This window comes from Nematostella vectensis, chromosome 12, assembly GCF_932526225.1.
Source record: "Nematostella vectensis chromosome 12, jaNemVect1.1, whole genome shotgun sequence".
In the NCBI taxonomy this organism is placed as follows: Eukaryota; Metazoa; Cnidaria; class Anthozoa; order Actiniaria; family Edwardsiidae; genus Nematostella; species Nematostella vectensis.
In genome coordinates, this window is record NC_064045.1 from 16,174,802 (window position 1) to 16,201,112 (window position 26,311).

The following is a 26,311-nucleotide window of genomic DNA, read 5'->3' on the forward strand; positions in this document are numbered from 1 at the left end:
CCTGTGGTTACGTTTGTTGCTTCTGTCGTATCTATACACAAAACGAGACTCTGATTGGCTCAGAATTTTTTAACAGATGGAACAGAAAAGCCCAAAACTGATCATCGCGATACATCGAAATCAGCTATAATTTTGTAATTAATCTATTACTATTTTTGACAGATCAAACAGGAAAACAACAAAAATCATATCGTCCCTGTTACTGCAGGATTTGCCATGGAAAACTGCGTGACAAGAGAACAGTGCGACAGCATTCACAACAGTACCTACCCAAAGGTACTGAAGAAACAGTGGTTGTCAATGTTGAACACCATGCTGTTTTCCCCCCCGAATCTTGTGTGGTTAATCACGAAGGAAATCGTTCCATGGATAGCCATGAGACAGATCATGACCAATCAGTAAACAATGAAAGTGATGATACGACTGTTGATTTCAATGCCAATGGTGATCCACAAGACAACCGAGGCAGAGATTTAGAAAGTGATGACTCAACTGTTGGCAGCGTTAGTGATGATGATGGAAATGATGACCCTCAAGAAGACAGAGGTGAAGATCTAGAGGATAGAATCAAGAAAGGGATTCTAAGAATAATCAAGTGCAAAGTAAAGTATGGATGGTCCCAGGAAGAAACACTGAGCCAGCTAAGGAACTTGTTTGAAATCACTGGTTATGATAAAATACCCCATAAATCATGGTCTTCTGTTATCAGTTTTTTAAAGGAGTTAGGTTATAAAAATCCTAGACACTACAAAGTGTGCTGTGGTGAAAATCATGTCACACTACTGGAATGTGATGAGGACTGCCCAAATTGTGGTGCTGAAAGGCACACCTGTGCTGACTACTATGTGCTAGGCTTGAACCTAGAATCAATCTTTTTGAGTGAAAGAAAGATGAAGAATCATATGGCGCACTGGGAGGAAAAAGAACAATGGTTCAATAAATCAGTCATCACAACCCCTTATAAGGAACTGTGGCATGGGGCGCATTTTCGAGAGCTGTCATTTTTCTGGGATGAGAACAAGGAGAGCCTCTTACCAGTTTGTTGTCCAAATTGTGACAATGTTATATCTGTGGCTGAGATAGAAAAGATGTTTGGTAACCCATTAGTGTTGGGCAACCCTATACATGTCAGTTGTCCACAGTGCTGCTTCGATTTTGTTCATAGGCCATTATCTATGAGAGGAAGCCCAATTAACCAAGCATTCATTTTTCATGAAGATGGTTTTAATGCCTTCTCTAAGAAGACACGAGGGATTTCTGCTATCCATTACAGTGCTGCATGTACTCGATAGGAAGAGCGGCTCCATGGCAAAGCTTTGAGAACATACAGCTTCATACCAAGCTGTAAAATAGGTGAAGGTATTCCACATAAGATGGATGCCTTCCTAAAGCCGCTGATGGATGAAATCACCAGCCTTTATATCAACGGCATTGATATACACCTTGACAGACATATTCCCATCGGAGAGACTGTGATAACAGCCGGTTATCATAAAGTCAGGGCACTTATTCTTATGGGGACAGCTGACTTAAAGGCCCATGCTGAGATTTCACTATATGCAGGAGGTATGTTTTCTTTAGTACCGTGTTGCTATCCCCCAGTTTAAAAAAACATATAAAGGGTATTTTCCCAAAGAGTTACTTTCATATCTTTGAGCTTTATTGTTATTTAATCACTACTGTAAGTAGATGTGGAGTTTTTCCTCTTATGAGTTTTCAGCACCTAAATTTGTAGTGGCAAAATGATCCTTTACAGTACATGTGTACCTTTCTTTACTGTAGTTCATTTTGCTCCACCGCTTCGTTTCTGTTATATACAGAGTGCCTATATGGAGCTTGTTATGTTTGTTTTCTTTTTAATCCAAGATCCCTTATCAGTTACCCTCTTGAAATTGTGGATGCATTGCAGTATATATTTCTATACTGGTTTCTTATTTCCCACAAACTCATGTCCCATCTTTTGCGGTTATTCCTTTCTTTATAGGTGGCAGAATTGGATGCAGACGTTGTCTTATCCACGGAGTCTACATTCCATGCAAGCGCCATTATTACTATGGAAAATTTCGAGAACGCTACAGAGCACCATGCCCATTAAGAACGGCTACTTACCACTTGGAACATGGTGTCTTGGTTGATGGAGCATTGACAGCAGCTGCACGCCAACTTCTTGTGACCTCATCTGGAGTTTGTGGTCTAAGCATCCTGTTTGTACTATACAGACTTTATGGTTTTGATCCAGTTAAGGATATGGTGATTGACCGCATGCATCTCACATTTAATATGATAAAGCGTGAATTTCTGGAGAAGATGTGGAAGGATATGGGAGATAATGCTACATTGCCTGTCAATGAAAGAGATCCACAGTCTGGTGGGCTTCTTAACAGAGCTGACTTCAGTGCTGCACTAGAGGCTGTTAATTGGACCACTGAGGAAAAGGCTAAAGGAGTCGCACGTCTAAAATCTCTGACAGACAAACTAGGAGCTTGGAAGTCTAATGAGTTCAAGAGGTTAGAGTGATGTCGAAGCTGTTTCAATGAAGATTTGCCTGATTTATACTTGTGACATAAATAGCTTCAATGTATATACTAACATAAATTGTGGAAATACATGCAAAAAATATAATTTCAACTTTTATTGCAGTTTATTTTTACTACACAAAGTTTAGTGTTTTGTAGGATACAGAGGCTACAACCACAAACAGAGAAAAAAAGACTGCTGACATGATGATTTTCTTTACTAGATTCTCATGTTTAATGCACCCAGACAAGGGGTATATTTCTTTCTTAGAGGATTACATAATAACATCATTACCTGATAACAACATCAACCTTTGGATATTCATAAAGGATGTTTAATGCCGCATTGTCACCAATTTACTTCCAGTCGATTACATATCAATCTCAAATAATTTTTAATGGAAAACGCAAAAAAAATACTTCAAAGTTGTAAAAGCAGTGTGTCCCTTTTAATTTTCTTTGAGGATGTGACTGATAATTTAAAGCTGATGACCGTTAAATAGTGCCGCTTCTAATATATTCTTTTGTCTCTTCTTGGTTGAGGTTTCCGTCAGTCCTCCGGAAGTAGACTGGTGACAATGCAACTTTAATTCTCAGAGCATAAATGTTAACCTGATCTTTTTTTTATTATAGTAAGTCCAAACCTCTACCTGTCTTTTGGTTTCTTTTTTTATCAAGCAAAAAGTAATCATATTTTTTGTATTACTTTTTAGGTTCAGTAGTGTTGCTAGAGAAGTGTTGGCAGAAAAAATCCCCTCAAAGGCATATGACTGCTTCATGCTTCTTTGTGATGCAGTCAAAATGCTGTACAACAGGAAGTTACAGCTTGCTGGGTGGACGAATGATGACATAGAGAAATTACGCAGACTCCTATGGGCACATGCTGTCAAATGTGAAGAGTACTATGGCCTGGAGTACTGCACTGAGAATCTAGAGTGCTCTGTTCATGCTGCTGATGAAATACATCGACATTCTAGCATGGACAACTACTCCTGCGAGCTATATGAGAGAGCCATTTTAAGGCACAAACTACAAAAGCATAATGCTAAGGGCATTGAGAAAACGTTTGCAACAAGAGAAGCTCTCGGAAATTTCCTTGAGGATTACGAGGAAGTCAATGGGATGATCTCTTCCTACGGGGAAGGGAATCAGAAGTACAGATTTAGTATGGATGAGGCAGCACCGTTTTACCTTCACGAGTCATCATTTGCCTCATCCAAGCTACTGTTGGAAGACCTGAAGGGACATGTTGACGAATATAAAGCCCATGCGTCATCCTATGGTGTAGGTATTGGAAAAACAAAGAGGAGTGCATTTCAACAACATATCATTGTGGATATTAAACGATTCTTTGCCCGACAAGGAATTGAAACTGATATTCCAAATATCCTAAAGACTGTTAAGAGTTTGGCATTTACTGATGAATTTGGGGAAGTAGAAAGGATCTCAGAAGGCACTGCTTGCAAGATAGCCACTAACAATAATGGAGAAGAATGGACAATGCAAGTGTCAACAATAATATTGGTGGGACCAATACAAGATAAGTACTTCTACTTTGTGAATGGTGATTACATTGTCCCTCTAGTTGAAGACAACTCCCAAGTGCTCCACGAGTGGTGTCAGTCCCCTAAAGTGATTCCTAGGGCATATAGAAGAGACAGTGTTCAGCCGTCAAACTTGATCAAGCGCAAGGTGATCCTTTATCCTGAACCCTCAAATATTGCAAACCCTGCCTACTGGCTGATAATTGACAACAAGACCATTAAAGTCCTCAAGGATGTCTCTGTTCCAGTCTATCCTAGAGAAGGAGAAATAGTGCAGACTTTAGGGGCTGACAATCAGATGTGGTATGGACAAGTGGAGGTTGTACTTCCAAATGAAAATGAGGCAAGAGTAGTTTGGCTCAAGGACACCCAAAGACCTGGAGTTTGGGTGCCGACTCGTCAATCCGATACAGTTCATTTTGGGTCAATGATACGCATTTGCCAAGTGAAACGAGTATTTGGAGGCATTTCAATTGAATAGTCATCACCAACAGCAAAATTTCCCTGCAAGCTGCATTTGAGTGCAAGTGCCAGAACCACTACGGACCACACCTGAGTCACCACTATTGTTATATCCCCCTGCAGACAGCACCTGAGTCACCACCAGTGTCAGATCCCCCTGTGGACAGCACCTTAGTCACCACCAGTGTCAGATCCCCCTGTGGACAGCACCTGAGTCACCACCAGTGTCAGATCCCCCTGTGGACAGCACCTGAGTCACCACCAGTGTCAGATCCCCCTGTGGACAGCACCTGAGTCACCACCAGTGTCAGATCCCCCTGTGGACAGCACCTGAGTCACCACCAGTGTCAGATCCCCCTGTGGACAGCACCTGAGTCACAACCAGTGTCAGATCCCCCTGTGGACAGCACCTGAGTCACCACCAGTGTCAGATCCCCCTGTGGACAGCACCCGAGTCACCACCAGTGTCAGATCCCCCCTGTGGATAGCACTAGGACAGTGCTCTTTTCAGAGACAAAAGTCATGACCTTATGCAACCAACCCCTAGTTACAAATAAAGAGTAGATAGATAGTACTCCTTTAAAGCAAAATGAACAGTGATAATATACTGTACAACTTATATTTTGTATATGAAGTATCCTTACTCTAACTAAATCTACATTGCACAAGTTATTTTTTGTGGAAACCCTAATGTTGGCATGAAGATCGTCTTGTACTTTTTATCTATCTGTGGGGCCATGGATGGAACACTCTAGTGCTTTATTAATGATCACCATAGCTTTCTCTATTGTGATTCGTTTGCTAGGATAGTGATGAGTTAATAGCTGGCCAAGTTTAAAAAGTTCATTGTACCCTTCTCGGCTATCTGTTTCAAAAATCACCTTTAAAGAGGTACAATATAAATAGCCAAATGAAAAGATATCACTTGCAATGCTTTGCCGTTTACCAACAGAGATCTCAGGTGCTATGTGTGGGTACTTTCTTCTGTATAATGTCCTTTCTGAATAAGTCATCTTTGCCATTGCTAAAAATTAAAAAGATGATAGTTAAGACAGTTTTACAGGGGGTCCATTTGAGGTAAAGTAAAGTAATGCTCTGTAAAAGAACTAGGCAACCTAACACCAAGTGCATGCTGACATGTGTTATATGGCTTATTAGACAAATGTAATGTGGGAAAGTCAAGCAAAGACTATTGTTCTTCCTCTTTTTGAGGAAAATCTCCAATTGTGAGGAAAATCTCCAATAAGATATATTAGGGAGCACATGTTTCACATAATTTCCTCAAAATCATATTATACTGTATATGTTGTGCCTGTATGTTTAATACAAAAATATCCTGTGGGGAAAGCTTTTTGTCACAGGACACTGGGACTAGTTCTTGCATGGATAATTTAAATGGGAAAGAGAAAAACTTTTGAAAATAAGCTTTTTCTAATTTAAGCAGCAACAAGTGTAATAGTCAAAGTGTAGCCAAGCCAGAACAAAAGAGTACAAAGACAAGAGTGTATTGAAAATACTGGGTTTATGAAAACCAACAAGCCTTACCGAATTAATGTTTCCAGTATTTGTAATGTAATGGTCAAAGTAAAATGTGTCCAGGCAAGTGAGTCGAATATCCAATATTATGGGGGGAAAATAACGAAATGGAAGGCCCATCCTATTAACTTGGAAGAGTGATAAGGTGTAACTCACCTCTTGGTCTATTTTCTCTTGTTGCTTTCCCAAAGTCAATCAGTATGGGCCGTATCCTACTGCCCACTTTCTCAATTATGAAATTGTTTGACTTGATGTCATTGTGCAATATGTGTTGCTGATGCATATGACTAATCGCAAAGCACATGTCATACATCACAGATAGAAATACTCCCTTACTTAAGGAATTATTTTCTTCCCTTAAAAATGTTGAGTATGTCTTTGGAATTCCATTGATTGTGCAGAGTTTGGTTAGGAGGAGAAATGGAATTTCATCTGTGGATACTCCTACAAGCATGGCAATGTTTGGATGGCTTGGTATCTCAGTAAGGATCTCACACTCTTTGTGGACAGCCTTATAATCCTGTTGGTCTTTAAATGTTTTGACCGCAACTGTTACTCCTTTATATATTCCTGAAAAGCACTTTCCAAATGTCCCTTCACCTATGCAGTCTTGCTGGCTTAACTGAAGATCTCCCCGGAATATGTTAAGTGAAGGTATTTTGTAACATTTGAACTCAGTACCTGGTTGACTATTGTTTGTGGTGTTTAGCTTGTCTTGATCAGCATGTGCTGTTAGTGCAGGAGTGCTTGGTTTAACAAGCACACAAGAATCTTGTTCCTTTGCTTTAATGCCAAAGTAATACCAGCATGAGTGAATCCGTTTCCTTTGCACATTTGGGAAGGTCTTTTTTATCACACGTCCCAAACAGTGAGGTGAAATCTCAAATAAACCCAATAAGCCTCCTTGCAAACGGTTTCTGACAGTGAGTACCATCACTCTGTCAAAGGGCTGGCCAGTTGTAAAAATCTCATTTAGCCTGTAGTAAACAAAATAACCATAAGCTTAACTAGTATAAGCTTTTAACCTTGATTAAGTTCTTATCCTCTTATGTCTAGAGGGCAATGCGGTATGATAAAAATTGAATTAAGTAAATTCTGTTTAGGAAAGTGAGCTAATAAAAGGTATAAGCCTACAAGCCGACTTGCGTGACGCGTGGTCTCGTAGGTTATGAAACCCTATGTATATGGAATTAAATCCGCTTGGATCACGGTGAAATGTCGTCCATCCTACAATATAATCGGCTATATTATATTTTTAGGGTATCAAACAATGCTGCGTAAGATATATTTTTCAAAATGAAACAAAACAAAACAACTGTCACGTAAGTCGGATTCACACAATCAATAATCGGGCAATTTAAGCGACTCCCGACAGAAAACTTTTGCACTTTGTCTTGTTGGGTACAATATACATTCATACCCTAACCTTTCACGTATGATCCTTTCCCTTACACGCGCAGATGAACGGCTAGAAAAAATGCAAACTTCTTTCTGGACCTTCTCCGCCATAACTAAGTATTCTTGGCCCGCAAACAACTTTATATGCACAGGGAACCCGCGAGTAAACTTAGCGGAATTTTACAAGATATGCCGTAGGCGATTTTACAAACTATTTCCATACTATTTACAAGGTTTCATAGGGCCCCCTTTCTGCACTTTTCCATACTATTTACAAGATGTGCGCTAGGCGATTTACAGACTATTTCCATACTATTTACAAGGTGAAATCGGGCCCCCTTTCTGCACTTTTCCATACTATTTACAAGATGTGCGGTAAGCGATTTACAAGCTATTTCCATACTATTTCCATACTATTTACAAGGTAAAATCAGGCCCCCTTTCTGCACTTTTCCACACTATTTACAAGATGTGCGTTAAGCGATTTACAAGCTATTTCCATACTATTTACAGACAATATACAAAGTTAGTTCTGCTGTCCTTGTGTATTTTTCCATACTATTTACAATATGTGTCTCGTAGATTTACAAGATATCTCCATACTTTTTCCATACTATTTACATGGTATTAAGTACTTGCTTCTGCGTGTAAATAGCTTGTAAATTTTTCCAACACACAGTATGTAAATCCTAGTTTTACAGAGTATGCAAATGGAAATGCTCACTTACAAAGTGTGTAAATAGTATGTAAACATATTTCCATAGTTTGTAAACAACAATTTACATAGGTTTTACATACATGGTGTAAGATACGTTGTAATGAAAATTACTTTTAATACTATTGGTATCGTAAACTATCCCAAGCAAAGTCACCATCGGACTGGAAGTTACATTCGGGACAAGCTTCAGGGTTACATTCGGGAATTTGTTTTACGAGTGTAACCTCCAAAAGGTTACAATCGATAATTTTTTTTCCGAATGTAAATTCCAAAAAGTAACATTAGGAAAAATAAAACAGTATACTCGGAAAAAAAAGGTATATCAATCTATCGAGCGCTATGCTCTATGTTAGAATCTACTTAATCAAGTTATCCAAGGAATCTAGTTAGTTCTTGTGTGCATAAAATATGTACAGGATCGTGAACAAAGCATGAGCACATCAAAGATGCTGAGAGTACATAAAAATGTCCCTATAACTTCTTTTTATGTCATGACACACCAAGAACAGTATAATTAAGTATCGATATATAAAAAAAAATAAAGATAAAAAATAGGCTATCAGCGGGAATCGAACCCGGGTCGCTGCGTTAGTAGTCAAGTGCCCGCAACGAAAGACTAACGTGGCATTGCTGAAGGGAATTGTAATGAAAATTACTTTTAATACTATTGGTATCGTAAACTATTCCAAGCAAAGTCACCATCGGACTGGAGGTTACATTCGGGAAAAGCTTCAGGGTTACATTCGGAAATTTGTTTTACGAGTGTAACCTCCAAAAGGTTACAATCGATATTTTTTTTTTCCGAATGTAAATTCCAAAAAGTAAAATTAGGAAAAATAAAACAGTATACTTGGAAAAAAAGGTATATCAATCTATCGAGCGCTATGCTCTATGTTAGAATCTACTTAATCAAGTTATCCAAGGAATCTAGTTAGTTCTTGTGTGCATAAAATATGTACAGGATCCTGAACAAAGCATGAGCACATCAAAGATGCTGAGAGTACATAAAATTGTCCCTATACCTTTTTTTTATGTCATGACACTCCAAGAACAGTATAATTAAGTATCGATATTTAAAAACAAAAAAAATATAGAAAAAAAAATAGGCTATCAGCGTTAATCGAACCCGGGTCGCTGCGTTAGTAGTCAAGTGCCCGCAACGAAAGACTAACGTGGCATTGCTGAAGGGAATTGTAATGAAAATTACTTTTAATACTATTGGTATCGTAAACTATCTCAAGCAAAGTCACCATCGGACTGGAGGTTACATTCGGGAAAAGCTTCAGGGTTACATTCGGGAATTTGTTTTACGAGTGTAACCTCCAAAAGGTTACAATCGGTAATTTTTTTTTCGAATGTAAAATCAAAAAGTAACATTAGGAAAAATAAAACAGTATACTCGGAAAAAAAGGTATATCAATCTATCAAGCGCTATGCTCTATGTTAGAATCTACTTAATCAAGTTATCCAAGGAATCTAGTTAGTTCTTGTGTGCATAAAATATGTACAGGATCCTGAACAAAGCATGAGCACATCAAAGATGCTGAGAGTACATAAAAATGTCCCTATACCTTCTTTTTATGTCATGACACACCAAGAACAGTATAATTAAGTATCGATATTTAAAAAAAAAAGAAAGAAAAAAAAATAGGCTAGCAACAGCAAGAACAGTATCATTAAGTATTGAGATTAAAAAAAAAAAGAAAGAAAAAAAAATAGGCTATCAGCGGGAATCGAACCCGGGTCGCTGCGTTAGTAGTCAAGTGCCCGCAACGAAAGACCAACGTGGCATTGCTGAAGGGAATTGTAATGAAAATTACTTTTAATACTATTGGTAACGTAAACTATCCCAAGCAAAGTCACCATCGGACTGGAGGTTACATTCTGGAAAAGCTTCAGGGTTACATTCGGGAATTTGTTTTACGAGTGTAACCTCCAAAAGGTTACAATCGATAATTTGTTTTCCGAATGTAAATTCCAAAAAGTAAAATTAGGAAAAATAAAACAGTATACTCGGAAAAAAAGGTATATCAATCTATCGAGCGCTATGCTCTATGTTAGAATTTACTTAATCAAGTTATCCAAGGAATCTAGTTAGTTCTTGTGTGCATAAAATATGTACAGGATCCTGAACAAAGCATGAGCACATCAAAGATGCTGAGAGTACATAAAAATGTCCCTATACCTTCTTTTTATGTCATGACACACCAAGAACAGTATAATTAAGTATCGATATTTAAAACAAAAAAGAAAGAAAAAAAAAGAGGCTATCAGCCGGAATCGAACTCGGGTCGCTGCGTTAGTAGTCAAGTGCCCGCAACGAAAGACTAACGTGGCATTGCTGAAGAAAATTGTAATGAAAATTACTTTTAATACTATTGGTATCGTAAACTATCCCAAGCAAAGTCACCATCGGACTGGAGGTTACATTCGGGACAAGCTTCAGGGTTACATTCGGGAATTTGTTTTACGAGTGTAACCTCCAAAAGGTTACAATCGATAATTTTTTTTCCGAATGTAAATTCCAAAAAGTAACATTAGGAAAAATAAAACAGTATACTCGGAAAAAAAAGGTATATCAATCTATCGAGCGCTATGCTCTATGTTAGAATCTACTTAATCAAGTTATCCAAGGAATCTAGTTAGTTCTTGTGTGCATAAAATATGTACAGGATCGTGAACAAAGCATGAGCACATCAAAGATGTTGAGAGTACATAAAAATGTCCCTATACCTTCTTTTTATGTCATGACATACCAAGAACAGTATAATTAAGTATCGATATATAAAAAAAAATAAAGATAAAAAATAGGCTATCAGCGGGAATCGAACCCGGGTCGCTGCGTTAGTAGTCAAGTGCCCGCAACGAAAGACTAATGTGGCATTGCTGAAGGGAATTGTAATAAAAATTACTTTTAATACTATTGGTATCGTAAACTATTCCAAGCAAAGTCACCATCGGACTGGAGGTTACATTCGGGAAAAGCTTCAGGGTTACATTCGGAAATTTGTTTTACGAGTGTAACCTCCAAAAGGTTACAATCGATATTTTTTTTTCCGAATGTAAATTCCAAAAAGTAAAATTAGGAAAAATAAAACAGTATACTTGGAAAAAAAGGTATATCAATCTATCGAGCGCTATGCTCTATGTTAGAATCTACTTAATCAAGTTATCCAAGGAATCTAGTTAGTTCTTGTGTGCATAAAATATGTACAGGATCCTGAAGAAAGCATGAGCACATCAAAGATGTTGAGAGTACATAAAAATGTCCCTATACCTTCTTTTTATGTCATGACACACCAAGAACAGTATAATTAAGTATCGATATATAAAAAAAAAATAAAGAAAAAAAAATAGGCTAGCAGCGGGAATCGAACCCGGGTCGCTGCGTTAGTAGTCAAGTTCCCGCAACGAAAGACTAACGTGGCATTGCTGAAGATAGTTGTAATGAAAATTACTTTTAATACTATTGGTATCGTAAACTATCCCAAGCAAAGTCACCATCGGACTGGAGGTTACATTCGGGAAAAGCTTCAGGGTTACATTCGGGAATTTGTTTTACGAGTGTAACCTCCAAAAGGTTACAATCGATAAATTTTTTTCCGAATGTAAATTCCAAAAAGTAACATTAGGAAAAATAAAACAGTATACTCGGAAAAAAAAGGTATATCAATCTATCGAGCGCTATGCTCTATGTTAGAATCTACTAAATCAAGTTATCCAAGGAATCTAGTTAGTTCTTGTGTGCATAAAATATGTACAGGATCCTGAAAAAAGCATGAGCACATCAAAGATGCTGAGAGTACATAAAAATGTCCCTATACCTTCTTTTTATGTCATGACACACCAAGAACAGTATAATTAAGTATCGATATTTAAAAAAAAAAAAAGAAAAAAAAATAGGCTATCAGAGGGAATCGAACCCGGGTCGCTGCGTTAGTAGTCAAGTTCCCGCAACCAAAGACTAAGGTGGCATTGCTGAAGGGAATTGTAATGAAAATTACCTTTAATACTATTTTAAACAAAACAAAACAAATGACCACAAACTGTCCATTAACATAGTTTTCAATATAATATTGCATATTATTTAATAAGGTATTGACAGCTTTTAAAAAGTTCAACTGTTTGTAGACACTTAAAAGCCTACAATAAACACTGACTCCAGACATGCGCAGTACTATGCTGCTGCCCCTTTAAAGTAAACTACAGCTTTACTTAGTCAGCGTAGACAATATTGCGGATTTTGTCAATATTCTAATATGAATATGCCAATATTCTCCCCCTTACGTCTTTATTTCTATTTATTTTATGGTTTTCACATGATACCAAAACAGCGTCTTTTTTCTTCGCTAATTTGATGTCATGTGCACAATAAAAGAGATGCGCCCGTGCGCATGGCGAGTCCCCAAGGGACCCAAGACGCCCAAATAGACCTCTAATTTTTGTCATCCACAATCTCGGCGAGCTGTGCGTGGCGTAACCGTATTACAGGCCTGGGATCCTGGTTATTGTCCTCCCCATTAATGCGCGGGTTGGGATAACCTTGCAAGAGTGTTGTACAGCATATTCGCTCGGAAATATCGGTGCTTGGGGCCTTCGGGTTCTTTACAGCCTTCCGTAAAAGCCTTGTGCTGCCATACCGATTGGGTAATCCGTATGTATGGTTTCCGTTTTCTTCTTCAGACCGGGTTCGATCCAAGGCCAATGGGCTTTTTTTTATTCGTTTTCTTTCTTTGTGCTTGACCCCCCTAATCCTGAATGGTTTTGCGCAAAAATAATAAAAAAGTGAGTTTGCAAAATAAGCTTGCTAGATTTATTGATTATATGTATTCAATTTGTTCCTAGGAAGTTAACAAAAAACACAAAGCAAAGAGTTTGAGGAAGTAAACAAGTATGTGAACTTTAATGTTCTATTTGAAGGGGTGCATTTTGTACAGGGAAGCATACATAGAATGCTTAACTGGTGGAGAGGGAAGAGGTAAAAGTTTATTGAGCATAATTTCAACAATAGCAGGGGGAAGAGAGGGGCACTCTCTTCATACAATATTGCAGTTGTTACCTATTATTAAATAAGTTTGTAACATGTCTTTGTTTATTAAGCAAGGTCTATTTCTGAGACAAGCAAACTCAAGTAAGGCTGTTGAAATAACAGGTGAGTGTTAAAAGAAAAACAATTATCTGATTAGAAAACTACTGTAGATTCCTTTGCACCAAAATAAGAACAAACTTCATTTTGTTTGTTATTTATGAGGAACGAGATGAGCTCTACAAAGCCATAAAGAAATATGTATTGCTCATCTAAATTATACAAGTAAATGATAATATTAAAAAAGAACTACTGTAAGTAATTAGAGTGGTTTTCATTAACCCGTGAAACAAAGTGTGATAGTTAAACGGTAATAGTTAGAAAAAAAAAAACACAAAAAAGAACAATAGAATCAGATCACCACAAAGTGTAATACGCTAAAGCGTAGTTCACGGGTTAATGAAGGTTTTGACATTTCAACCTTACATCCACATGAAAGTAATGCCTAATATCGAGTGCCCTACAGTAAGTGTTTTGCAGTCAAGTTGTTTTCTGTTAGTAGGTAAAAAATTACTCTAAATAATAGTAATCATAGCTATGGTCACCACTTACACATATAGCACTTGTAATGAAAAGAAAGAAAAAATATATATATATGCAGTCAAACACCAGAATTGCATGATAACCTTGAATATATTGAATAAAGGACTGCAAAAAAACATCTTTTGTACTAGTTGCTAGAATTGACCCTTGGCTATTTTTAGCTGAATTCCCCTCCCCCTCTAAAAAAGAAAATAATAATAATAATAATAGAACAAAACTAAAAAGAAAATAAACACAACAGAGACCCCCACCAACAATTTTGATTTTTTTTTACTTTCCTTTAAAAGGGGAGTGTCATGGTTAAGAGATTTGCAATAGCTCTAGAGCCCTGACACAATGAACTTCAGTGAAATTCTAATACTGACTTAAGAGCTTTTGGTACATGTGGGAGACTTTAAACAAAACAAAAAAAATGACCACAAACTGTCCATTAACATAGTTTTCAATATAATATTGCATATTATTTAATAAGGTATTGACAGCTTTTAAAAAGTTCAACTGTTTGTAGACACTTAAAAGCCTACAATAAACACTGACTCCAGACATGCGCAGTACTATGCTGCTGCCCCTTTAAAGTAAAATATAGCTTTACTTAGTCAGCGTAGACAATATTGCGGATTTTGTCAATATTCTAATATGAAGATGTCAATATTCTCCCCCCTTACGTCTTTATTTCTATTTATTTTATGATTTTCACATGATACCAAAACAGCGTCTTTTTTCTTCGCTAATTTGATGGCATGTACACAATAAAAGAGATGCGCCCGTGCGCATGGCGAGTCCCCAAGGGACCCAAGACGCCCAAATAGACCTCTATTTTTTGTCATCCACAATCTCGGCGAGCTGTGCGTGGCGTAACCGTATTACAGGCCTGGGATCCTGGTTATTGTCCTCCCCATTAATGCGCGGGTTGGGATAACCTTGCAAGAGTGTTGTACAGCATATTCGCTCGGAAATATCGGTGCTTGGGGCCTTCGGGTTCTTTACAGCCTTCCGTAAAAGCCTTGTGCTGCCATACCGATTGGGTAATCCGTATGTATGGTTTCCGTTTTCTTCTTCAGACCGGGTTCGATCCCAGGACAATGGGCTTTTTTTTTAATTCGTTTTTTTTTCTTTGTGCTGGACCCCCTAATCCTGATAGGTTTTGCGCAAAAATAATAAAAAAAAGTGAGTTTGCAAAATAAGCTTGCTAGATTTATTGATTATATGTATTCAATTTGTTCCTAGGAAGTTAACAAAAAACACAAAGCAAAGAGTTTGAGGAAGTAAACAAGTATGTGAACTTTAATGTTCTATTTGAAGGGGTGCATTTTGTACAGGGAAGCATACATAGAATGCTTAACTGGTGGAGAGGGAAGAGGTAAAAGTTTATTGAGCATAATTTCAACAATAGCAGGGGGAAGAGAGGGGCACTCTCTTCATACAATATTGCAGTTGTTACCTATTATTAAATAAGTTTGTAACATGTCTTTGTTTATTAAGAAAGGTCTATTTCTGAGACAAGCAAACTCAAGTAAGGCTGTTGCAATACCAGGTGAGTGTTAAAAGAAAAACAATTATCTGATTAGAAAACTACTGTAGATTCCTTTGCACCAAAATAAGAACAAACTTCATTTTGTTTGTTATTTATGAGGAACGAGATGAGCTCTACAAAGCCATAAAGAAATATGTATTGCTCATCTAAATTATACAAGTAAATGATAATATTAAAAAAGAACTACTGTAAGTAATTAGAGTGGTTTTCATTAACCCGTGAAACAAAGTGTGATAGTTAAATGCTAATAGTTAGAAAAAAAAAACAAAAAAGAACAATAGAATCAGATCACCACAAAGTGTAATACGCTAAAGCGTAGTTCACGGGTTAATGAAGGTTTTGACATTTCAACCTTACATCCACATGAAAGTAATGCCTAATATCGAGTGCCCTACAGTAAGTGTTTTGCAGTCAAGTTGTTTTCTGTTAGTAGGTAAAAAATTATTCTAAATAATAGTAATCATAGCTATGGTCACCACTTACACATATAGCACTTGTAATGAAAAGAAAGAAAAAATATATATATATGCAGTCAAACACCAGAATTGCATGATAACCTTGAATATATTGAATAAAGGACTGCAAAAAAACATCTTTTGTACTAGTTGCTTGAATTGACCCTTGGCTATTTTTAGCTGAATTCCCCTCCCCCTCTAAAAAAGAAAATAATAATAATAATAATAATAGAACAAAACTAAAAAGAAAACAAACACAACAGAGACCCCCACCAACAATTTTGATTTTTTTTAATTTCCTTTAAAAGGGGAGTGTCATGGTTAAGAGATTTGCAATAGCTCTAGAGCCCTGACACAATGAACTTCAGTGAAATTCTAATACTGACTTATGAGCTTTTGGTACATGTGGGAGACTTTAAACAAAACAAAAAAAATGACCACAAACTGTCCATTAACATAGTTTTCAATATAATATTGCATATTATTTAATAAGGTACTGACAGCTTTTAAAAAGTTCAACTGTTTGTAGACACTTAAAAGCCTACAATAAACACTGACTCCAGACATGCGCAGTACTATGCTGCTGCCCCTTTAAAGTAAAATATAGCTTTACTTAGTCAGCGTAGACAATATTGCGGATTTTGTCAATATTCTAATATGAAGATGTCAATATTCTCCCCCCTTACGTCTTTATTTCTATTTATTTTATGATTTTCACATGATACCAAAACAGCGTCTTTTTTCTTCGCTAATTTGATGTCATGTGCACAATAAAAGAGATGCGCCCGTGCGCATGGCGAGTCCCCAAGGGACCCAAGACGCCCAAATAGACCTCTATTTTTTGTCATCCACAATCTCGGCGAGCTGTGCGTGGCGTAACCGTATTACAGGCCTGGGATCCTGGTTATTGTCCTCCCCATTAATGCGCGGGTTGGGATAACCTTGCAAGAGTGTTGTACAGCATATTCGCTCGGAAATATCGGTGCTTGGGGCCTTCGGGTTCTTTACAGCCTTCCATAAAAGCCTTGTGCTGCCATACAGATTGGGTAATCCGTATGTATGGTTTCCGTTTTGTTCTTCAGACCGGGTTCGATCCCAGGCCAATGGGCTTTTTTTTTATTCGTTTTCTTTCTTTGTGCTTGACCCCCCTAATCCTGATTGGTTTTGCGCAAAAATAATAAAAAAAAGTGAGTTTGCAAAATAAGCTTGCTAGATTTATTGATTATATGTATTCAATTTGTTCCTAGGAAGTTAACAAAAAACACAAAGCAAAGAGTTTGAGGAAGTAAACAAGTATGTGAACTTTAATGTTCTATTTGAAGGGGTGCATTTTGTACAGGGAAGCCTACATAGAATGCTTAACTGGTGGAGAGGGAAGAGGTAAAAGTTTATTGAGCATAATTTCAACAATAGCAGGGGGAAGAGAGGGGCACTCTCTTCATACAATATTGCAGTTGTTACCTATTATTAAATAAGTTTGTAACATGTCTTTGTTTATTAAGCAAGGTCTATTTCTGAGACAAGCAAACTCAAGTAAGGCTGTTGAAATAACAGGTGAGTGTTAAAAGAAAAGCAATTATCTGATTAGAAAACTACTGTAGATTCCTTTGCACCAAAATAAGAACAAACTTCATTTTGTTTGTTATTTATGAGGAACGAGATGAGCTCTACAAAGCCATAAAGAAATATGTATTGCTCATCTAAATTATACAAGTAAATGATAATATTAAAAAAGAACTACTGTAAGTAATTAGAGTGGTTTTCATTAACCCGTGAAACAAAGTGTGATAGTTAAACGGTAATAGTTAGAAAAACACAAAAAAGAACAATAGAATCAGATCACCACAAAGTGTAATACGCTAAAGCGTAGTTCACGGGTTAATGAAGGTTTTGACATTTCAACCTTACATCCACATGAAAGTAATGCCTAATATCGAGTGCCCTACAGTAAGTGTTTTGCAGTCAAGTTGTTTTCTGTTAGTAGGTAAAAAATTATTCTAAATAATAGTAATCATAGCTATGGTCACCACTTACACATATAGAACTTGTAATGAAAAGAAAGAAAAAATATATATATAAGCTGTCAAACAACAGAATTGCATGACAACCTTGAATATATTGAATAAAGGACTGCAAAAAAACATCTTTTATACTAGTTGCTTGAATTGACCCTTGGCTATTTTTAGCTGAATTCCCCTCCCCCTCTAAAAAAGAAAATAATAATAATAATAATAGAACAAAACTAAAAAGAAAACAAACACAACAGAGACCCCCACCAACAATTTTGATTTTTTTTACTTTACTTTAAAAGGGGAGTGTCATGGTTAAGAGATTTGCAATAGCTCTAGAGCCCTGACACAATGAACTTCAGTGAAATTCTAATACTGACTTATGAGCTTTTGGTACATGTGGGAGACTTTAAACAAAACAAAAAAAATGACCACAAACTGTCCATTAACATAGTTTTCAATATAATATTGCATATTATTTAATAAGGTATTGACAGCTTTTAAAAAGTTCAACTGTTTGTAGACACTTAAAAGCCTACAATAAACACTGACTCCAGACATGCGCAGTACTATGCTGCTGCCCCTTTAAAGTAAAATACAGCTTTACTTAGTCAGCGTAGACAATATTGCGGATTTTGTCAATATTCTAATATGAATATGAAAATATTCTCCCCCCTTACGTCTTTATTTCTATTTATTTTATGATTTTCACATGATACCAAAACAGCGTCTTTTTTCTTCGCTAATTTGATGTCATGTGCACAATAAAAGAGATGCGCCCGTGCGCATGGCGAGTCCCCAAGGGACCCAAGACGCCCAAATAGACCTCTATTTTTTGTCATCCACAATCTCGGCGAGCTGTGCGTGGCGTAACCGTATTACAGGCCTGGGATCCTGGTTATTGTCCTCCCCATTAATGCGCGGGTTGGGATAACCTTGCAAGAGTGTTGTACCGCATATTCGCTCGGAAATATCGGTGCTTGGGGCCTTCGGGTTCTTTACAGCCTTCCGTAAAAGCCTTGTGCTGCCATACCGATTGGGTAATCCGTATGTATGGTTTCCGTTTTGTTCTTCAGACCGGGTTCGATCCCAGGCCAATGGGCTTTTTTTTTATTCGTTTTCTTTCTTTGTGCTTGACCCCCCTAATCCTGATTGGTTTTGCGCAAAAATAATAAAAAAAGTGAGTTTGCAAAATAAACTTGCTAGATTTATTGATTATATGTATTCAATTTGTTCCTAGGAAGTTAACAAAAACACAAAGCAAAGAGTTTGAGGAAGTAAACAAGTATGTGAACTTTAATGTTCTATTTGAAGGGGTGCATTTTGTACAGGGAAGCATACATAGAATGCTTAACTGGTGGAGAGGGAAGAGGTAAAAGTTTATTGAGCATAATTTCAACAATAGCAGGGGGAAGAGAGGGGCACTCTCTTCATACAATATTGCAGTTGTTACCTATTATTAAATAAGTTTGTAACATGTCTTTGTTTATTAAGCAAGGTCTATTTCTGAGACAAGCAAACTCAAGTAAGGCTGTTGAAATAACAGGTGAGTGTTAAAAGAAAAACAATTATCTGATTAGAAAACTACTGTAGATTCCTTTGCACCAAAATAAGAACAAACTTCATTTTGTTTGTTATTTATGAGGAACGAGATGAGCTCTACAAAGCCATAAAGAAATATGTATTGCTCATCTAAATTATACAAGTAAATGATAATATTTAAAAAGAACTACTGTAAGTAATTAGAGTGGTTTTCATTAACCCGTGAAACAAAGTGTGATAGTTAAACGGTAATAGTTAGTAAAACACAAAAAAGAACAATAGAATCAGATCACCACAAAGTGTAATACGCTAAAGCGTAGTTCACGGGTTAATGAAGGTTTTGACATTTCAACCTTACATCCACATGAAAGTAATGCCTAATATCGAGTGCCCTACAGTAAGTGTTTTGCAGTCAAGTTGTTTTCTGTTAGTAGGTAAAAAAATATTCTAAATAATAGTAATCATAGCTATGGTCACCACTTACACATATAGAACTTGTAATGAAAAGAAAGAAAAAATATATATATAAGCTGTCAAACAACAGAATTGCATGACAACCTTGAATATATTGAATAAAGGACTGCAAAAAAACATCTTTTATACTAGTTGCTTGAATTGACCCTTGGCTATTTTTAGCTGAATTCCCCTCCCCCTCTAAAAAAGAAAATAATAATAATAATAATAATAGAACAAAACTAAAAAGAAAACAAACACAACAGAGACCCCCACCAACAATTTTGATTTTTTTTACTTTCCTTTAAAAGGGGAGTGTCATGGTTAAGAGATTTGCAATAGCTCTAGAGCCCTGACACAATGAACTTCAGTGAAATTCTAATACTGACTTATGAGCTTTTGGTACATGTGGGAGACTTTAAACAAAACAAAAAAAATGACCACAAACTGTCCATTAACATAGTTTTCAATATAATATTGCATATTATTTAATAAGGTATTGACAGCTTTTAAAAAGTTCAACTGTTTGTAGACACTTAAAAGCCTACAATAAACACTGACTCCAGACATGCGCAGTACTATGCTGCTGCCCCTTTAAAGTAAAGTACAGCTTTACTTAGTCAGCGTAGACAATATTGCGGATTTTGTCAATATTCTAATATGAATATGCCAATATTCTCCCCCCTTACGTCTTTATTTCTATTTATTTTATGATTTTCACATGATACCAAAACAGCGTCTTTTTTCTTCGCTAATTTGATGTCATGTGCACAATAAAAGAGATGCGCCCGTGCGCATGGCGAGTCCCCAAGGGACCCAAGACGCCCAAATAGACCTCTATTTTTTGTCATCCACAATCTCGGCGAGCTGTGCGTGGCGTAACCGTATTACAGGCCTGGGATCCTGGTTATTGTCCTCCCCATTAATGCGCGGGTTGGGATAACCTTGCAAGAGTGTTGTACAGCATATTCGCTCGGAAATATCGGTGCTTGGGGCCTTCGGGTTCTTTACAGCCTTCCGTAAAAGCCTTGTGCTGCCATACCGATTGGGTAATCCGTATGTATGGTTTCCGTTTTGTTCTTCAGACCGGGTTCGATCCCAGGCCAATGGGCTTTTTTTTATTCGTTTTCTTTCTTTGTGCTTGACCCCCCTAATCCTGATTGGTTTTGCGCAAAAATAATAAAAAAAAGTGAGTTTGCAAAATAAGCTTGCTAGATTTATTGATTATATGTATTCAATTTGTTCCTAGGAAGTTAACAAAAACACAAAGCAAAGAGTTTGAGGAAGTAAACAAGTATGTGAACTTTAATGTTCTATTTGAAGGGGTGCATTTTGTACAGGGAAGCATACATAGAATGCTTAACTGGTGGAGAGGGAAGAGGTAAAAGTTTATTGAGCATAATTTCAACAATAGCAGGGGGAAGAGAGGGGCACTCTCTTCATACAATATTGCAGTTGTTACCTATTATTAAATAAGTTTGTAACATGTCTTTGTTTATTAAGCAAGGTCTATTTCTGAGACAAGCAAACTCAAGTAAGGCTGTTGAAATAACAAGTGAGTGTTAAAAGAAAAACAATTATCTGATTAGAAAACTACTGTAGATTCCTTTGCACCAAAATAAGAACAAACTTCATTTTGTTTGTTATTTATGAGGAACGAGATGAGCTCTACAAAGCCATAAAGAAATATGTATTGCTCATCTAAATTATACAAGTAAATGATAATATTTAAAAAGAACTACTGTAAGTAATTAGAGTGGTTTTCATTAACCCGTGAAACAAAGTGTGATAGTTAAACGGTAATAGTTAGTAAAACACAAAAAAGAACAATAGAATCAGATCACCACAAAGTGTAATACGCTAAAGCGTAGTTCACGGGTTAATGAAGGTTTTGACATTTCAACCTTACATCCACATGAAAGTAATGCCTAATATCGAGTGCCCTACAGTAAGTGTTTTGCAGTCAAGTTGTTTTCTGTTAGTAGGTAAAAAAATATTCTAAATAATAGTAATCATAGCTATGGTCACCACTTACACATATAGAACTTGTAATGAAAAGAAAGAAAAAATATATATATAAGCTGTCAAACAACAGAATTGCATGACAACCTTGAATATATTGAATAAAGGACTGCAAAAAAACATCTTTTATACTAGTTGCTTGAATTGACCCTTGGCTATTTTTAGCTGAATTCCCCTCCCCCTCTAAAAAAGAAAATAATAATAATAATAATAATAGAACAAAACTAAAAAGAAAACAAACACAACAGAGACCCCCACCAACAATTTTGATTTTTTTTACTTTCCTTTAAAAGGGGAGTGTCATGGTTAAGAGATTTGCAATAGCTCTAGAGCCCTGACACAATGAACTTCAGTGAAATTCTAATACTGACTTATGAGCTTTTGGTACATGTGGGAGACTTTAAACAAAACAAAAAAAATGACCACAAACTGTCCATTAACATAGTTTTCAATATAATATTGCATATTATTTAATAAGGTATTGACAGCTTTTAAAAAGTTCAACTGTTTGTAGACACTTAAAAGCCTACAATAAACACTGACTCCAGACATGCGCAGTACTATGCTGCTGCCCCTTTAAAGTAAAATACAGCTTTACTTAGTCAGCGTAGACAATATTGCGGATTTTGTCAATATTCTAATATGAATATGCCAATATTCTCCCCCCTTACGTCTTTATTTCTATTTATTTTATGCTTTTCACATGATACCAAAACAGCGTCTTTTTTCTTCGCTAATTTGATGTCATGTGCACAATAAAAGAGATGCGCCCGTGCGCATGGCGAGTCCCCAAGGGACCCAAGACGCCCAAATAGACCTCTATTTTTTGTCATCCACAATCTCGGCGAGCTGTGCGTGGCGTAACCGTATTACAGGCCTGGGATCCTGGTTATTGTCCTCCCCATTAATGCGCGGGTTGGGATAACCTTGCAAGAGTGTTGTACAGCATATTCGCTCGGAAATATCGGTGCTTGGGGCCTTCGGGTTCTTTACAGCCTTCCGTAAAAGCCTTGTGCTGCCATACCGATTGGGTAATCCGTATGTATGGTTTCCGTTTTGTTCTTCAGACCGGGTTCGATCCCAGGCCAATGGGCTTTTTTTTTATTCGTTTTCTTTCTTTGTGCTTGACCCCCCTAATCCTGATTGGTTTTGCGCAAAAATAATAAAAAAAGTGAGTTTGCAAAATAAGCTTGCTGGATTTATTGATTATATGTATTCAATTTGTTCCTAGGAAGTTAACAAAAACACAAAGCAAAGAGTTTGAGGAAGTAAACAAGTATGTGAACTTTAATGTTCTATTTGAAGGGGTGCATTTTGTACAGGGAATCATACATAGAATGCTTAACTGGTGGAGAGGGAAGAGGTAAAAGTTTATTGAGCATAATTTCAACAATAGCAGGGGGAAGAGAGGGGCACTCTCTTCATACAATATTGCAGTTGTTACCTATTATTAAATAAGTTTGTAACATGTCTTTGTTTATTAAGCAAGGTCTATTTCTGAGACAAGCAAACTCAAGTAAGGCTGTTGAAATAACAGGTGAGTGTTAAAAGAAAAACAATTATCTGATTAGAAAACTACTGTAGATTCCTTTGCACCAAAATAAGAACAAACTTCATTTTGTTTGTTATTTATGAGGAACGAGATGAGCTCTACAAAGCCATAAAGAAATATGTATTGCTCATCTAAATTATACAAGTAAATGATAATATTTAAAAAGAACTACTGTAAGTAATTAGAGTGGTTTTCATTAACCCGTGAAACAAAGTGTGATAATTAAACGGTAATAGTTAGTAAAACACAAAAAAGAACAATAGAATCAGATCACCACAAAGTGTAATACGCTAAAGCGTAGTTCACGGGTTAATGAAGGTTTTGACATTTCAACCTTACATCCACATGAAAGTAATGCCTAATATCGAGTGCCCTACAGTAAGTGTTTTGCAGTCAAGTTGTTTTCTGTTAGTAGGTAAAAAAATATTCTAAATAATAGTAATCATAGCTATGGTCACCACTTACACATATAGAACTTGTAATGAAAAGAAAGAAAAAATATATATATATGCAGTCAAACAACAGAATTGCATGATAACCTTGAATATATTGAATAAAGGACTGCAAAAAAACATCTTTTATACTAGTTGCTTGAATTGACCCTTGGCTATTTTTAGCTGAATTCCCCTCCCCCTCTAAAAAAGAAAATAATAATAATAATAATAATAGAACAAAACTAAAAAGAAAACAAACACAACAGAGACCCCCACCAACAATTTTGATTTTTTTTACTTTCCTTTAAAAGGGGAGTGTCATGGTTAAGAGATTTGCAATAGCTCTAGAGCCCTGACACAATGAACTTCAGTGAAATTCTAATACTGACTTATGAGCTTTTGGTACATGTGGGAGACTTTAAACAAAACAAAAAAAATGACCACAAACTGTCCATTAACATAGTTTTCAATATAATATTGCATATTATTTAATAAGGTATTGACAGCTTTTAAAAAGTTCAACTGTTTGTAGACACTTAAAAGCCTACAATAAACACTGACTCCAGACATGCGCAGTACTATGCTGCTGCCCCTTTAAAGTAAAGTACAGCTTTACTTAGTCAGCGTAGACAATATTGCGGATTTTGTCAATATTCTAATATGAATATGCCAATATTCTCCCCCCTTACGTCTTTATTTCTATTTATTTTATGATTTTCACATGATACCAAAACAGCGTCTTTTTTCTTCGCTAATTTGATGTCATGTGCACAATAAAAGAGATGCGCCCGTGCGCATGGCGAGTCCCCAAGGGACCCAAGACGCCCAAATAGACCTCTATTTTTTGTCATCCACAATCTCGGCGAGCTGTGCGTGGCGTAACCGTATTACAGGCCTGGGATCCTGGTTATTGTCCTCCCCATTAATGCGCGGGTTGGGATAACCTTGCAAGAGTGTTGTACAGCATATTCGCTCGGAAATATCGGTGCTTGGGGCCTTCGGGTTCTTTACAGCCTTCCGTAAAAGCCTTGTGCTGCCATACCGATTGGGTAATCCTTATGTATGGTTTCCGTTTTGTTCTTCAGACCGGGTTCGATCCCAGGCCAATGGGCTTTTTTTTATTCGTTTTCTTTCTTTGTGCTTGACCCCCCTAATCCTGATTGGTTTTGCGCAAAAATAATAAAAAAAAGTGAGTTTGCAAAATAAGCTTGCTAGATTTATTGATTATATGTATTCAATTTGTTCCTAGGAAGTTAACAAAAACACAAAGCAAAGAGTTTGAGGAAGTAAACAAGTATGTGAACTTTAATGTTCTATTTGAAGGGGTGCATTTTGTACAGGGAAGCATACATAGAATGCTTAACTGGTGGAGAGGGAAGAGGTAAAAGTTTATTGAGCATAATTTCAACAATAGCAGGGGGAAGAGAGGGGCACTCTCTTCATACAATATTGCAGTTGTTACCTATTATTAAATAAGTTTGTAACATGTCTTTGTTTATTAAGCAAGGTCTATTTCTGAGACAAGCAAACTCAAGTAAGGCTGTTGAAATAACAGGTGAGTGTTAAAAGAAAAACAATTATCTGATTAGAAAACTACTGTAGATTCCTTTGCACCAAAATAAGAACAAACTTCATTTTGTTTGTTATTTATGAGGAACGAGATGAGCTCTACAAAGCCATAAAGAAATATGTATTGCTCATCTAAATTATACAAGTAAATGATAATATTTAAAAAGAACTACTGTAAGTAATTAGAGTGGTTTTCATTAACCCGTGAAACAAAGTGTGATAGTTAAACGGTAATAGTTAGTAAAACACAAAAAAGAACAATAGAATCAGATCACCACAAAGTGTAATACGCTAAAGCGTAGTTCACGGGTTAATGAAGGTTTTGACATTTCAACCTTACATCCACATGAAAGTAATGCCTAATATCGAGTGCCCTACAGTAAGTGTTTTGCAGTCAAGTTGTTTTCTGTTAGTAGGTAAAAAAATATTCTAAATAATAGTAATCATAGCTATGGTCACCACTTACACATATAGAACTTGTAATGAAAAGAAAGAAAAAATATATATATAAGCTGTCAAACAACAGAATTGCATGACAACCTTGAATATATTGAATAAAGGACTGCAAAAAAACATCTTTTATACTAGTTGCTTGAATTGACCCTTGGCTATTTTTAGCTGAATTCCCCTCCCCCTCTAAAAAAGAAAATAATAATAATAATAATAATAATAGAACAAAACTAAAAAGAAAACAAACACAACAGAGACCCCCACCAACAATTTTGATTTTTTTTACTTTCCTTTAAAAGGGGAGTGTCATGGTTAAGAGATTTGCAATAGCTCTAGAGCCCTGACACAATGAACTTCAGTGAATTTCTAATACTGACTTATGAGCTTTTGGTACATGTGGGAGACTTTAAACAAAACAAAAAAATGACCACAAACTGTCCATTAACATAGTTTTCAATATAATATTGCATATTATTTAATAAGGTATT

The 26,311-nt window shown here is 36.5% G+C and overlaps 2 protein-coding genes across 2 annotated transcripts; one reads left to right on the forward strand and one right to left on the reverse strand.

Annotated features, from left to right (window-relative positions):
• The first annotated feature begins 1,365 nt into the window (after positions 1 to 1,365).
• On the forward strand, positions 1,366 to 5,191 carry LOC125557470. The gene is made up of 3 exons (XM_048720114.1): positions 1,366 to 1,566; positions 1,985 to 2,507; positions 3,230 to 5,191. Exons 1-3 carry the CDS (start codon positions 1,374 to 1,376, stop codon positions 4,539 to 4,541), a joined length of 2,028 nt encoding a protein of 675 aa, XP_048576071.1. The 5' UTR covers positions 1,366 to 1,373; the 3' UTR covers positions 4,542 to 5,191.
• LOC5500619 (probable serine/threonine-protein kinase DDB_G0280461) lies at positions 5,088 to 14,945 on the reverse strand (the record flags this gene model as incomplete). The annotated part of the gene is made up of 4 exons (XM_048719443.1): positions 5,088 to 5,546; positions 6,215 to 7,035; positions 7,485 to 7,594; positions 14,898 to 14,945. Coding segments are annotated over 4 exons (1,284 nt in total), but the record flags the coding sequence as incomplete, so codon positions are not given.
• Positions 14,946 to 26,311: the final 11,366 nt, after the last annotated feature.

Excerpts from the sequence above, each read along its gene's own strand:
- LOC125557470 (XM_048720114.1), top strand. The coding sequence starts at position 1,374 with ATGGATGCCTTCCTAAAGCCGCTGATGGATGAAATCACCAGCCTTTAT. Across the intron at positions 1,567-1,984 it reads GATTTCACTATATGCAGGAG|GTGGCAGAATTGGATGCAGA; the intron begins GTATGTTTTCTT and ends CTTTCTTTATAG. Across the intron at positions 2,508-3,229 it reads AAGTCTAATGAGTTCAAGAG|GTTCAGTAGTGTTGCTAGAG; the intron begins GTTAGAGTGATG and ends ATTACTTTTTAG.